This window comes from Daucus carota, chromosome 7 (genome assembly GCF_001625215.2).
Source record: "Daucus carota subsp. sativus chromosome 7, DH1 v3.0, whole genome shotgun sequence".
NCBI lineage: Eukaryota > Viridiplantae > Streptophyta > Magnoliopsida > Apiales > Apiaceae > Daucus > Daucus carota.
Window position 1 is genome coordinate 7,484,984 of NC_030387.2, and position 12,290 is coordinate 7,497,273.

At 33.6% G+C, this 12,290-nt stretch overlaps 2 protein-coding genes across 25 annotated transcripts; one reads left to right on the forward strand and one right to left on the reverse strand.

Moving 5' to 3' along the window:
• The first annotated feature begins 768 nt into the window (after window positions 1-768).
• On the forward strand, window positions 769-5,252 carry LOC108196627 (alanine--glyoxylate aminotransferase 2 homolog 2, mitochondrial). Its single transcript, XM_017364001.2, has 9 exons — window positions 769-1,236; window positions 1,675-1,905; window positions 2,029-2,199; window positions 3,436-3,579; window positions 3,668-3,847; window positions 4,355-4,580; window positions 4,658-4,771; window positions 4,858-4,944; window positions 5,036-5,252. The coding sequence occupies exons 1-9, from the start codon at window positions 991-993 to the stop codon at window positions 5,077-5,079; spliced, it is 1,443 nt and encodes a 480-aa protein (XP_017219490.1). The 5' UTR covers window positions 769-990; the 3' UTR covers window positions 5,080-5,252.
• A 3,172-nt stretch (window positions 5,253-8,424) lies between these two features.
• On the reverse strand, window positions 8,425-10,724 carry LOC135147612 (uncharacterized). 24 transcript variants are annotated; one of them, XR_010285233.1, is made up of 6 exons: window positions 10,279-10,696; window positions 9,890-9,965; window positions 9,356-9,451; window positions 9,146-9,226; window positions 8,997-9,043; window positions 8,425-8,917 (listed from the first exon to the last, which is right to left on the reverse strand). XR_010285233.1 is itself a non-coding variant. In XM_064080740.1 (6 exons), exons 2-6 carry the CDS (start codon window positions 10,293-10,295, stop codon window positions 8,584-8,586), a joined length of 402 nt encoding a protein of 133 aa, XP_063936810.1. In that variant the 5' UTR covers window positions 10,296-10,349; window positions 10,618-10,724; the 3' UTR covers window positions 8,425-8,583. The 24 variants fall into 24 exon arrangements, 6 of the variants coding, with proteins under 6 accessions (XP_063936810.1, XP_063936807.1, XP_063936809.1 ...); XR_010285229.1 differs by having other exon boundaries at window positions 8,997-9,087; XM_064080740.1 differs by lacking the exons at window positions 9,356-9,451; window positions 9,890-9,965 and having other exon boundaries at window positions 8,425-8,627; window positions 8,705-8,917; window positions 10,279-10,349; window positions 10,618-10,724.
• Window positions 10,725-12,290: the final 1,566 nt, after the last annotated feature.

A 12,290-nucleotide genomic window follows, 5' to 3' on the forward strand; every position in this document is an offset into this window, starting at 1 on the left:
GTTTGACTGAGTTTATGACTTCTGACTTAACATGATTTATGTGATAAACTCGGAGTTTAAAATGTCTGTTTGGCTAATTTTGACTTATATTGACTTAAAAGTTATTAAAAATATAAAAATAAAATAAAATTGATTTATGAGTAATTAATGACTTAAGGGTAATTTTTATCAAAGGAAAGGTTCAAAAAAATTAAAACTTTGAAAAAAATACCTCAAACTAACTTCTGTCTTTAAATCGGTTTCTGGCTTATTTTTGGTTTTAAACCAACTTCTGAATTTTTCAGCTTAAAAATTAAATACAGCTTTAAGTCTCGGCTTAAAGCCGGACAAACAGGCTGTATATAGGACTACATATACGCTGTATACAGTAATATTATACTCCCTCTGTCCCACTAGATTATTTACGATTTTCTTTTTTGGACGTCCGACACATTTCTTTATGTTAAAAAACTTTCGTAAAATAATTAATAGATCCCACCACTTCGCCCAGTTTTCTTTCTCTTCCAATTGGGTGGGACGGGGGAGTATTTACTAGGTGGGCGTTTGGGGAGAATTTAAAAGCCTCGCTTCTAGAGTTTTAAGTTAGAATCACTTATTCGTACAGTTTGTGTAAAAAGTCGAGAAGCACTTTTAAAAAGTTAGGATTTCTAACTTTTATTTCATAACTTCTATTTTTTTCCCAAACACTTTAATCACTCATAAACCTTAACTAACTTCTACTTCACTTATTTCACTTTAAGCAAGAAACACTTAGAATAAAGCTCACCCAAGCGGCCCCGGCCCGACGTGCATACGAAAAATCGTGATGAAAACAGCCACGTCAGATCATTAATGAAAATCAGAAAATGTGCGTATAAAATCGAAGATACACGCACATGAAACCACTTGTATCTCCATCCATCTGTGTTGTGTTTCTATCTTGCGTTGCCTTGTGTTATATAATAATAATAATCACTCAGCCTCTTCACTCATCTCCTACTCTCTTTCACAATGATGCGTAGATTTGGATTGTTGAGAAAGGCAATCTCATCGTCGCCGGAGAAATACCTACAGCGCCGTTGTCTGTCACCACCGCAGGCAGCAACAGCCCAGTTACAACAGAATGATGGGCCTGTACCCAAAATGCCGGCGTTCGATTACACCCCTCCGCCCTACACGGGCCCCACCGCCGACGAGATCTTGCGCAAGAGAAAGGAGTATCTCAGCCCCTCCATGTTCTACTTCTACAAGAAGCCGGTGAGTTGAATGATTACTAATTATTTTTCGTGTATTTATGTATGCGTTAATGATGCTCGCTTTTGTTCTGATCCTAGATGTAAATATAATGAGATGGCTGAATCGGATTATGAATATTCTAGAATGGGATATTTTTGCACCAATCATGTGGGGTTGCGAATATTTCGTACTAACAGAGTGTGCTCTAGTTTGAATTTTGTATCGAGTTTTGTTGGTCCATAAATGTTTATTAGTTGAGGATTGGGGATTAGGCTAGTGGCAAAACCCCGCGAGACGTAAAAACTGTTAGGATAGTTTTCTGCGGAGGAGGGTGGTTTTTTAAGGCCAATTGCAGCAAAAAATTGGTTGATGTGATTTATTCTGAGAGTGATTTGTTCAACTTGTTTCATTTTGTATGATTTGTTTGATTTGCTCATATTTGATTATTTGGCACGACAGTTGAATATAGTGGACGGGAAGATGCAGTATTTGTTTGATGAAAGTGGCAGACGATACCTTGATGCTTTTGGAGGGATTGCCACAGTTTGCTGTGGCCACTGCCATCCAGATGTGGTGCGGACAATTGTCGACCAGACAAAGAAATTACAACACTCGACCATCTTGTACCTAAATAATGAAATTGCTGATTTTGCTGAAGCTTTGGCTTCCAAGTTGCCTGGTGATCTCAAGGTGTGTGGATTGAATATCTAGAGATTCCGAAGCTTCAGTTTATATCTTTTATTAATTAAGCACTAGCTTTTTTAAGAAAGCATGTTTGGTATCTACCTTACCTAACGTCTAAATCATCTGCAGGTTGTGTTTTTTACGAATTCGGGGACTGAAGCAAATGAGTTAGCAATGATGATCGCAAAGTTGTATACGGGCTGCAACGACATTGTATCGCTGAGAAATGCATATCATGGGAATGCAGCAGGTACCATGGGGGCAACTGCTCAGTGTAACTGGAAATTTAATGTCGTTCAGGTATCAGATGCTCGCTCTACGAATATACATTAAAGTTCAAATATACATTTTTGTTTGCTAGTGGAAAATATTAAGCAACTTGTCCTGCTAATCTGATATTTAACACTTGAATTTCTGGCTTTGCCATTACTCTTTTGCTAGGTTGAGTTTGTCATTCTGATAGGGTGGTGAAGCCTAAAAATAAAATGATAATTTTTTAGTGATGTAAGATGTCAATTGTTTTTTTAACTTTCATGCTTGTGGTCCTAGCCTCCTAGATGGAAGGTATTTTAGTGCAAGATGTTATGGTAGCACATGCCCTTTGAATAAGACATTAACTTTGTTTGTTTATAATGTAGACAGGGAATGTGCGGTTCAAAGAAAACTATGTATTGTTTAAGATTTTTGGTGTTATTGAACTGATTTATCTTGCTTTCTTTGCTTTTCTTGGTATTATCTTCACAAAACATACTTAATTAAAGCTAAGCAGTATGATGACCAACTCAATCACTATCTATGAAAGATGATACGTTGTGCTTGTATGAAAATAACAGGTAAGTAAAACGTCGGAAAGCTGAATCTGCACCTCTTTCATATTATTAATATTACCTTCCTAGTGGCACACAGGATTCTAAATTTCTGAAGATACCTTTGGCATTGTACAGACAACAAGAACACATTTATTAATGTATAGGGAATATATGATGGTATGTAAAGTGGTGAAACTGTTGCGAGATACTAATATAAGCTATCACTAGTACTTAGTAATGGTGAAGCCAATATAAGCAAATTTACGTGCAGGTGTTGTGAGATGCTTGTATCTTCTTTGTATGGTCTGATTATCTGTTATAATATAGCACCCATGAATTTAGTTATAATATACTTTACATTACATAACAAACTGAGTTCAAAATCATCATTGCCTGGTCACACAGCAGTTCCCTGTTCTCAGTCGAACTTGATATCGCATGAAAATGGTTTATATACCCAGTACAGTATTACAATTAAAGATGAACAGAGTAACTTTGAGGATTAACTTTAGTGCTCCAACTTAAGTAGCTTATACAAACATAACTGAACAATAAAACATAATAAAATTAATGATTTGTTTGTGGTCTTCTATAAAGACGTTAGTAAAGCTGTTATGTTTAACTGTAAGTAGTGGCATACATATGGATATATGTGTTGAGCACATTCATCTGAATATTTAAAAACACATCAATTGCATCTTTTATGATTGTTTTTGCTATGCAACAGACTGGAGTCCATCATGCCATGAACCCAGACCCATATAGAGGTGCTTTTGGTTCTGATGGTGAAAAGTATGCTAAGGATGTTCATGATCTCATTCAGTTTGGTACTTCGGGAAACATTGCTGGTTTTATTTGTGAGGCAATTCAGGTAAGCTTACAGATATTTTTAGTCCAATAATTAGTACTAGTGAGAACAATATTTCTATGACAACTGATTCACTTCCTCTTGGTGGCAGGGAGTGGGTGGTATTGTTGAATTGGCTCCAGGTTACCTGTCTGCAGTATATAGCACTATCAAGAAAGCAGGAGGCCTTTTTATATCTGATGAGGTTCAGTCAGGATTTGCTAGGACAGGAAGCCATTTTTGGGGATTTGAGTCCCATGGCGTTGTGCCTGACATTGTTACAATGGCAAAGGTAGGTTATAATGTTAGTTTTTACTTATATATAATAGCATCTACTCATCTAGAATCTGCACTACATGGCATGGTGTCTAGCACATTATTTACTACCCTTCTTTGTTGACATCCAGGGTTTTGCTTTCCAGAAAGGATCTGGAAGTTAATATATGCTTTATTTAAAGTGCCTTCTTCAGTTGATGGTTTTCATTTTTAATCCAAGTAGTGAGCTAGTTGTTGTTAATAACAAGATAGAAGCCTATTTGAAATTTGATGACAATTAATTTTGTGGTGCTTCATGTTTGCTTCTTCGACATTTATGCATAAGTCTGAGGTTCGGGTGGTGTTTAGGTTTTGAAAATTCCATTAGAAATGTTTATGACGTCACTAGCTTTCACTACTTTTTCCTGGACTTTTTTCTTCAGACCTTAAATGGTTTTTGAACCATGTTTTAAGTAATAGAAAACAACTACCTGTCTTTAGAACTTGGCTTTGCAAATTGATCTTTTTCCTAAACTATTTGCAGGGAATTGGAAATGGAATTCCCCTTGGTGCTGTGGTAACTACTCCTGAGATTGCCCAAGTGTTGACGCGCCGCAGTTACTTCAATACCTTTGGAGGAAATCCTGTATGTACTGCTGCAGGGCATGCTGTCCTGAAAGTTATTGAAAAGGAAAAACTTCAGGAGAATGCACAAGCTGTGGGATCCCACCTGAAAGAGCGACTTAATGTCCTTAAGGATAAATATGAAAGTGAGTTTCCTCTCCTACTTGTTAAATCTTTTGCATGTAATGATCGTTGACATTATTATGATGGTGAACACCTGCAGTAATTGGAGATGTAAGGGGGAGAGGCTTGATGTTGGGAGTTGAACTTGTTACAGACCGTCAACAAAAGACTCCTGCAAATGCAGAAATTTTGCACGTGATGGAGCAAATGAAAGGTACTAATATATATATAGAAGCTGATCAGTCTGTAAATATTTTGAAGAATATCATTATTTAACTAATATCTTACCCCCTTGCGTAGATATGGGAGTATTGGTGGGAAAAGGTGGTTTCTATGGAAATGTTTTCAGAGTAACACCCCCGCTCTGCTTTACTAAGGAAGATGCAGGTAGGGTCTTAAGCTCTCTTTCATGTCTGGTTATTTTACTCCACTTCATTTCTGTAAAGTCCATTCTGATGTTGTCCCTTCTTTCTTGTAGACTACTTTGTGGATGTTATGGACTATGCAATGTCAAAGATCTGAGCATGAGCATGATATTGGATGGCAGTGGTTGAGGTCTACCATTGCAGCTAATATAATCAGTAGTTCCGTGCAATATAGTTATATCATGGATACAGATGTTTCTGTTACTTTCTGCGTATGATTGTGTTTGGTTCTGGAAAATGCATGTGTATAAAAATAAATTATCTTATTAAGCTCTTGTAGTAAGAATGGTAGATGCGAGAAGCCAACAACTCGTTGTCTCTTGCTGTGCGCTTTTCTTTGGTTATAAATTGCATCATCAGGTTTGTCTTGTCAGTGATCTGCATCTCTGAAGCTAAGTGAGCACATATATTTATGCTTATAACTTGTATTACATAAGTCTGTATTGTGAATGATAAGTATATTTATAAAGTTCTCTCCGTTGTATTTGCTCAAAAGAAGCAAAAGAGCTTATTTATGATGCATCCTGATGAAGAAACTCTATCCCAAATTAGTTGAACTCGTTGATTTTATTAATATAAATTTGTTAGTATATGTGTTTTCTAGGACTTGGGAGTACCGCTAGTTCAGTATTTGTATATTACCAATTCAATGTATCTACACATTTGGCCATATGGGTGTTACGTAAGATATTAATAATATTTGAATATGTATATTTTATGGAATTAGAACCCTTACATTGAGGGTAGGATGTACTCATTCTTAAAAAAGTAAAAACAGTCTGTGACATGCGAGTTTTTGCCTCACAGCTCGTGAGGACCAGCGAAAGTTTGGGATAGTTTAACTAGAATTTCAAACGGAGGAATTCTAAAGATATCTAAAGATCTCAACTTGGTGCAAAGAACCACCAGATTGCCTTAGCGGATAAATCAGGACTAGAAAATCGAATATGTTATAAAGTCGCAATTGAAGAGATCGAGCAGTAACTACCTGAAATTGAAATAATGGTCTGTTTGGAAAACTGGATTTGACTTGAAATTCTGAATTTGATCAAATAACATGTTTGGGAATTTGGATTTGGATTTTATTTGAAATCCACACATTTCAAATACTAGTATAAATCTGAGAATTTGAAATGACAACTCAAATTCTATCATTTGAAATCCATCATTTGAAATAAAATGTAAGTTTCCAAACAGCCCCTAAGTGTAATCGAAATAGGATTTTAGTCGATGAATATTAAAAAGAAAACAAGAATTCTTGAACGATGAATATGTTGTTTATGACTAGTATGACCTTTGATGAAATATTGAAGGAAGTGGCGTAAATGGTTGATACTACTAGAAGCCTTCTTCTGCGGCCGTTCCCAGCTGAGCTATCCCGATCATATCTATTCCCGATAATACATCCTCAATTTACTAGTAACGGTCATGAGATTCATATACACTCCCTCCCTCCTGTTGATTGTATACAGTTTCTTTTTTGGACGTCCCACCAATTATATAAGTACTAAAAATAGCAAGTTTTTATAATATAAAAACTTAACTACATTAAGTCCCACCACTTTACTTCAACTACACTCATTTTACACATTAAATATTATTCGGTTCCACCAATTACCCACTTTTCTTACTTTTCATCATTAAATTACATTTTTTTTAACCTCCGTGCCACTCCTCATATGTATACTACTCACCACCCGGAATGAGGGAGTATAAGAATTCTCTGCATGCGTCATCAAAGCATAACGACATTTGACAGAGTTTACACAGATCTTTTATATTACCATCGATCAACAGAGCGGAACGAAAAAGAAGTGAGGTTAGAAATAAAGTGTTTGGAAAAGAAGTAGAAGCTGTGAGAGAAAAGTTAGCATTCTCAACTTCTTAAAAGTGCTTATTTACACAAATGAGTCAAGAAAAGTAGAAGTCCAGCAGCTTAAGCTGTTTCTAGTTACCAAACCGGGGCTATATTAGTAATTAGTGATCCTGACATAGTTAGCCTTCTTCAGGATCCGTTAATGCAAGAACTGAAACCGGTACTTTCCAGGAGCAACTCGAAAAATAATTAAATTAAATTTGGATCTAGATACATACGATATCTATTCATCCACAACCCAGTTACCTTATCCTTTTACAACTTAACATTGAAATAATGGAGTGAATGTGTGAGCCTATGCTGGATATCTGCATGCCATGGATCCTTCACACCCTCTCTTTAGTCTTTACTCTTCACGATTAGATCTGCGTTGTAGGAGTTCACACAGGTCTTAATAGAACTTTTTTAAATGATCACCAACAAGTAAAATATACTCAATTATGTCTTGGTGTGTCATAAGAATCTGCAGAGGCCAGGATCTTTTCGGTCCAAGCTTGGTCATGCATGGGCGGAAGGATCCGGACTTACCGGCTTATCACAATGGATCCTACTACTACAAGATAGTGGCATCTTCACCGAGCCACAGCTACAGTAGTTTTGCTAAAGCAATGATTACAAGACATTGAAGGATTAAATAATACTAGCAAGTCTGCAAAATTTATCTGCAAACAATTAACACTTCACATTCAACACAGGCATCAAACATCAACTATTAGTACTTATTCAAATATTGGTGAAATGAGATCCAAAACAAAAACTTTGCAGTCTTGAAACCTTCATTACAAACTCAGATTTTCCAATCTTGATAATCTGAAGACATTTATTGGTAAATGGCAACGTCGAAAGATGACACCGGATCACTTAACTTGGCCATCACTTATTAATGCAGGTTTTCAGAACTTACAGTGAACATTTATATATAGATAATTACCTATCGATCATTGCGTACGAAGATTGATGACATCGGTGAGTAGCGGCCGGAAGTTTGGTAGTTGGATCTTCGTCGTCGAGGTGTTGAATACAAAATGGAAGCCACTCTGAGCATCAAGAATGCAGCTCCTTGAAGCATTCTCAAGCTTTTTCTGATCAATAACCTCACCACTGATTCCATAAATCTACTCATCTTTTATTCTTCCTCTTCTCCTATATTTTTCACAACCAAATCCTGTGAATTTAAATGTAATTGTATACGATATATTCCAACATTTTAAGGGGTTAAATCTGTTTTAGCTCAGAACTACACATGTTCTCATCAGGGGGAAATGTCAGGAGCCCTATTATATATATTGTATAGTAAAAATGGCAAAATGTGGACATCATGTGTTCATTAAAATAAAATATAAATTATATATGTACTAAATAGTTGTTCTTTTTAACAGTTTGTATAACTTATGTGTATGCTGTTATGGATCAACTGGGAAAATGCATGCTATGTCGACATGGACAATGATTTTATTTTATGCAATACAGAAAATTTAGGAACAATTAATACACAGGTTTAGTCATAATATTATTACTAGTATTTATGCCCGCGTTGCAGAGCTTTGGTAAGTAAAAAAACTGAAATTGTCTAAAGCATTGCCAATTAATAGATTCGTTGGTTCATAGTTAAAAATATTACATCCGATATTGTTAATTAGTACAAAAGTTTCATGCTGATGAGATAAAACAAAGAGAATTAACTACTTTTACTGAGACAAACCAAGCTCCTTATCGTGATTATGTCTATGTTGTTATGGCAGATGAATCGCAGTTTAGAACCGAGATGCCTGGCAACTGAGTTGTTGAAGAAGTTCCTTGTGTTTGAATGCTTTGTTGCTCTTCCGTCAGTTTAGAACCGAGATGCCTGGCAACTGAGTTGTTGAAGAAGTTCCTTGTGTTTGAATGCTTTGTTGCTCTTCCGTCTCTGATTCCTCCAACTTGAAGCCGTGGCATACGTTTGTTGCCCAGTAGAATCCAGTTTTGTTGAAAACATTTGATTCATTGATTTCAATTCTGATTGTGTATGGTTTAGTTGTCATCTGTTTGAAACACTCTGGGAAGTATCCTTCAGTTGCAACTGTAACAATCAGTCATGCACAGTTGGCTTATATTACTTTTTATTTATTGTTTACTTTAATAGTTAAATCATCCATTACCTTTGGAACAATCTGCCTTGCCCTTTTCCCAATCACACTTCTTACCTCTATTGATCCAGTAGTATCGCCAGCAATGACCACCAAATGGTATCTAATACATTTGTCATGTGTTAAAAGTATTCAATTTATTAAAATTAAATATTGTATACCTTATTTCTGGATGTGGAACAATCCTCTCGTAAATTTGGCAAGAATGGTGGCCATCTATGATTTCAGTTTCTAAATCACACCTGCATAAAACAATAACAATATATATAATTTTATTATAACAAAAACATAATTTACATACATTTCATAGTTAATAAATTCTTAAATAATATAATGATTAATATAAAGAGTCGAAAATTTGTGAAATATACTTTTGGGTGTGTAAAAAATGTGGAGCGTATGCAGGAGCTATCAGTCTTCTAGTGATAGCTAATTTCACTGTTGTGTGCTTCTCAAGTGTATGAGTTCTTGCATCATATGAACATTTTTATCAAAACTTGAGTCAGTCTATGACAACATTTAAGTAATGATAGATGATAGATGCATCATGCATGTAACTGTCACATTTGATAGTTCACAAACAACTAAGATATATACATTAAAAAGAACATAATCTGTTTAGGACAAATTGAACCTTTCGCGGTCCGCGGAGATAAAGAAGATCAAAAATATATTCAGTGTATTCATAGAGTGGAAGAGCCTGGTTTATTGCAGGTTTAATAAAGTTAAAAGAATGATGTCTCACCAAGCCTTGTGTCATGGCTATAATTTTAATTAGTGCAAATAAAGTGAAAAATGATAGCAATAAAAAGAATAATCTCAATTTATAACTACAAAAATAAAATATAATCTCAAAGTAGTAGGTATATAAAATGAATTTACTTGTAATGTTATAATAAACATACCTCCATACTTTCAATGAAATGAAAACCACAATATTGGAGTGAATCAAATATCATAGTCACCGATAAGTGTACATACCTGTGTATAAAGCATTTCAATACGAACAATTAGATACTCTTTTAGACATTTAATCAAGCAGCTGAGGGGAAAAAAAAGTTCTACACTGAAACATGTCCCATTATATATATGACGATGCTACCGATATCATATCGATTACCAACAAAAGTTCTGAAGCCTCTTCATAATCAAACACTTCAAGTATGACAAACAACAAAGATATGCGCATAATTAATTAAGCCTCCGATCTACAAATCTCTATAAATATTATCAAATCATGAAAATTAATAAACATAATATGAAAAAAATTAGTTTACCACATATTATAGGATACCTAAAACTGACAACCATATCATATTTGTTCTTTGGGGCAAATCATCAAACACTTTATCAACGAAAGTTCACCTGCAATTATAAGATCAAGAAATTATTATAAAACTAATAGTTGAAATCAAAATTATACTGAAAAATACTAAGAATATAAAAGAGAGAAACATGAGTGGAGATTACGGGCAGAAGGTAGAAGAGAAAAGGAGAGAGAGCAGAACAGAAACATATAAATGTGTACTTTTAAATTAAATTCATATCATTCAAATTTGAATTCTTGGAAGGCGCGTGTAAACTTTGAAGTTTCATATATAAAATGTAAAACTTTTAAGAGAAGCTAGCAGACCGGCAGAGGTTTAGCTTCCTCCGGAAGCCTCCGGTTATTAACAAAGGCACTTCGTTGTCACTGGATAAACTTTTGGTGTTTTACGATGTGTTAGATATAAATAAATTATTATAATTATTTTCAAATTATGACAAATTATCTTTTAAAGTGTTACTTCATATATTTATAAAATTAAATTTTAAAAATAAAAATAACTCATAAGAAAATATTAGAATTTTTATTTTTTTCTCATATTCCGACTTCTAAGTCATGAATTAACTTATAAATTATTACAAAAACGATAAGAATAAACTGGGTATGAATAATAAGCCCAGTAAAATATCAAATAATATTGAATCTAAATTAATTAATTATTCCATCTATTTTGAAATATAAAGCGATTGACTTTTTGACCCGCAAATCTAATTCTTTTGATCGTATAGTTAAATTCATATTTTTTTTGAATAAAAAATATATTAATATTATAATTTCCAAAAAAATAAAATTTTGCAAAAAAAAGGCTTAAAAAATGTGTTAAAAAATCAAACGACCTATATTTCAAAATGAAGGTAATAATAATTAATAAATTTACCTTTGTATGCAAATATTTTTGTCCAAAATTTGGATTTTTTGATGTGTATATATTTCGTATGCATGTATATATTTATCCTAAAATCAGATTTTGTGATTTTGTGATAAATTCAGTGCACAGTGTGTTCAGTTTGGAAAATCGAGGCGGAGACCGCAAGCATGAGTGATGTGGCAGAAACATGTCCACATTTGAAGGCATAGAAAGACATGGCAGCGTTGTAATTTATAGCAAGTTGAAGGGTAAAGTTTCAGAGGGGGGAAACTACTGTTGCAAACACGCAACAGGAATTATAATGTACATTGATTGATAACCTATTATACCTTATTGAACTTTGTCTTAATAAATTACTACAATAATAATTATATCTTTTATTCAAATAATTCAAGTTTTAAAATTTCATTAAATATTTTAGTGGTATCTCTCACAAGCACAACAATAGCATAATAACTTTTTTTTCCCATATATATATATATTAGTAGACAACTACCAAAGTTGTTTTAAGATGTGCATTTTCATGTCTGAATAATTTGGTAACTAAAATTCATAATTTTCATCAAATTCTAATTTGATTTTATATAAAATTAAAATAATAACATATTTAATCATAAAATCTTGAAAAGGCATGTATAATAATACAATAACATAAGGATCAGAAATATGTAAGAGAAATGTTATATACAGAGCAGTTTTTTAATTTCCAGAACAATTTATAAAAATTTGTACTCCCTCCGTCCCCTTTTAACTGCTTTTGACTTTTTTACACGTATTTTAAGATGTCGAAAAAGTCACATCAAACATAATAATTTTTTATAAAACTTATATCAAATAAAAGTTTAGAATCTAAACTTTTATTTGATATAAAAATTGAATTTTTTTATTGAGTGTAGATATTATTTTTTTACACCTCAATATATGTATCAAAAAGTCAAACATCAGTTAAAATGAGACAGAGGGAGTATGATTTATACGAATGCAAAAGGGAGAGAGAATTGAATTTTCTCTGTAAACAAAAATCTTACTCTAGAAATAACATTTTCCAATATGTAAATATGTGAAATAAAAAAATGAGTAAATATATTGGGAGGTCAGCCACCAAAAAAGC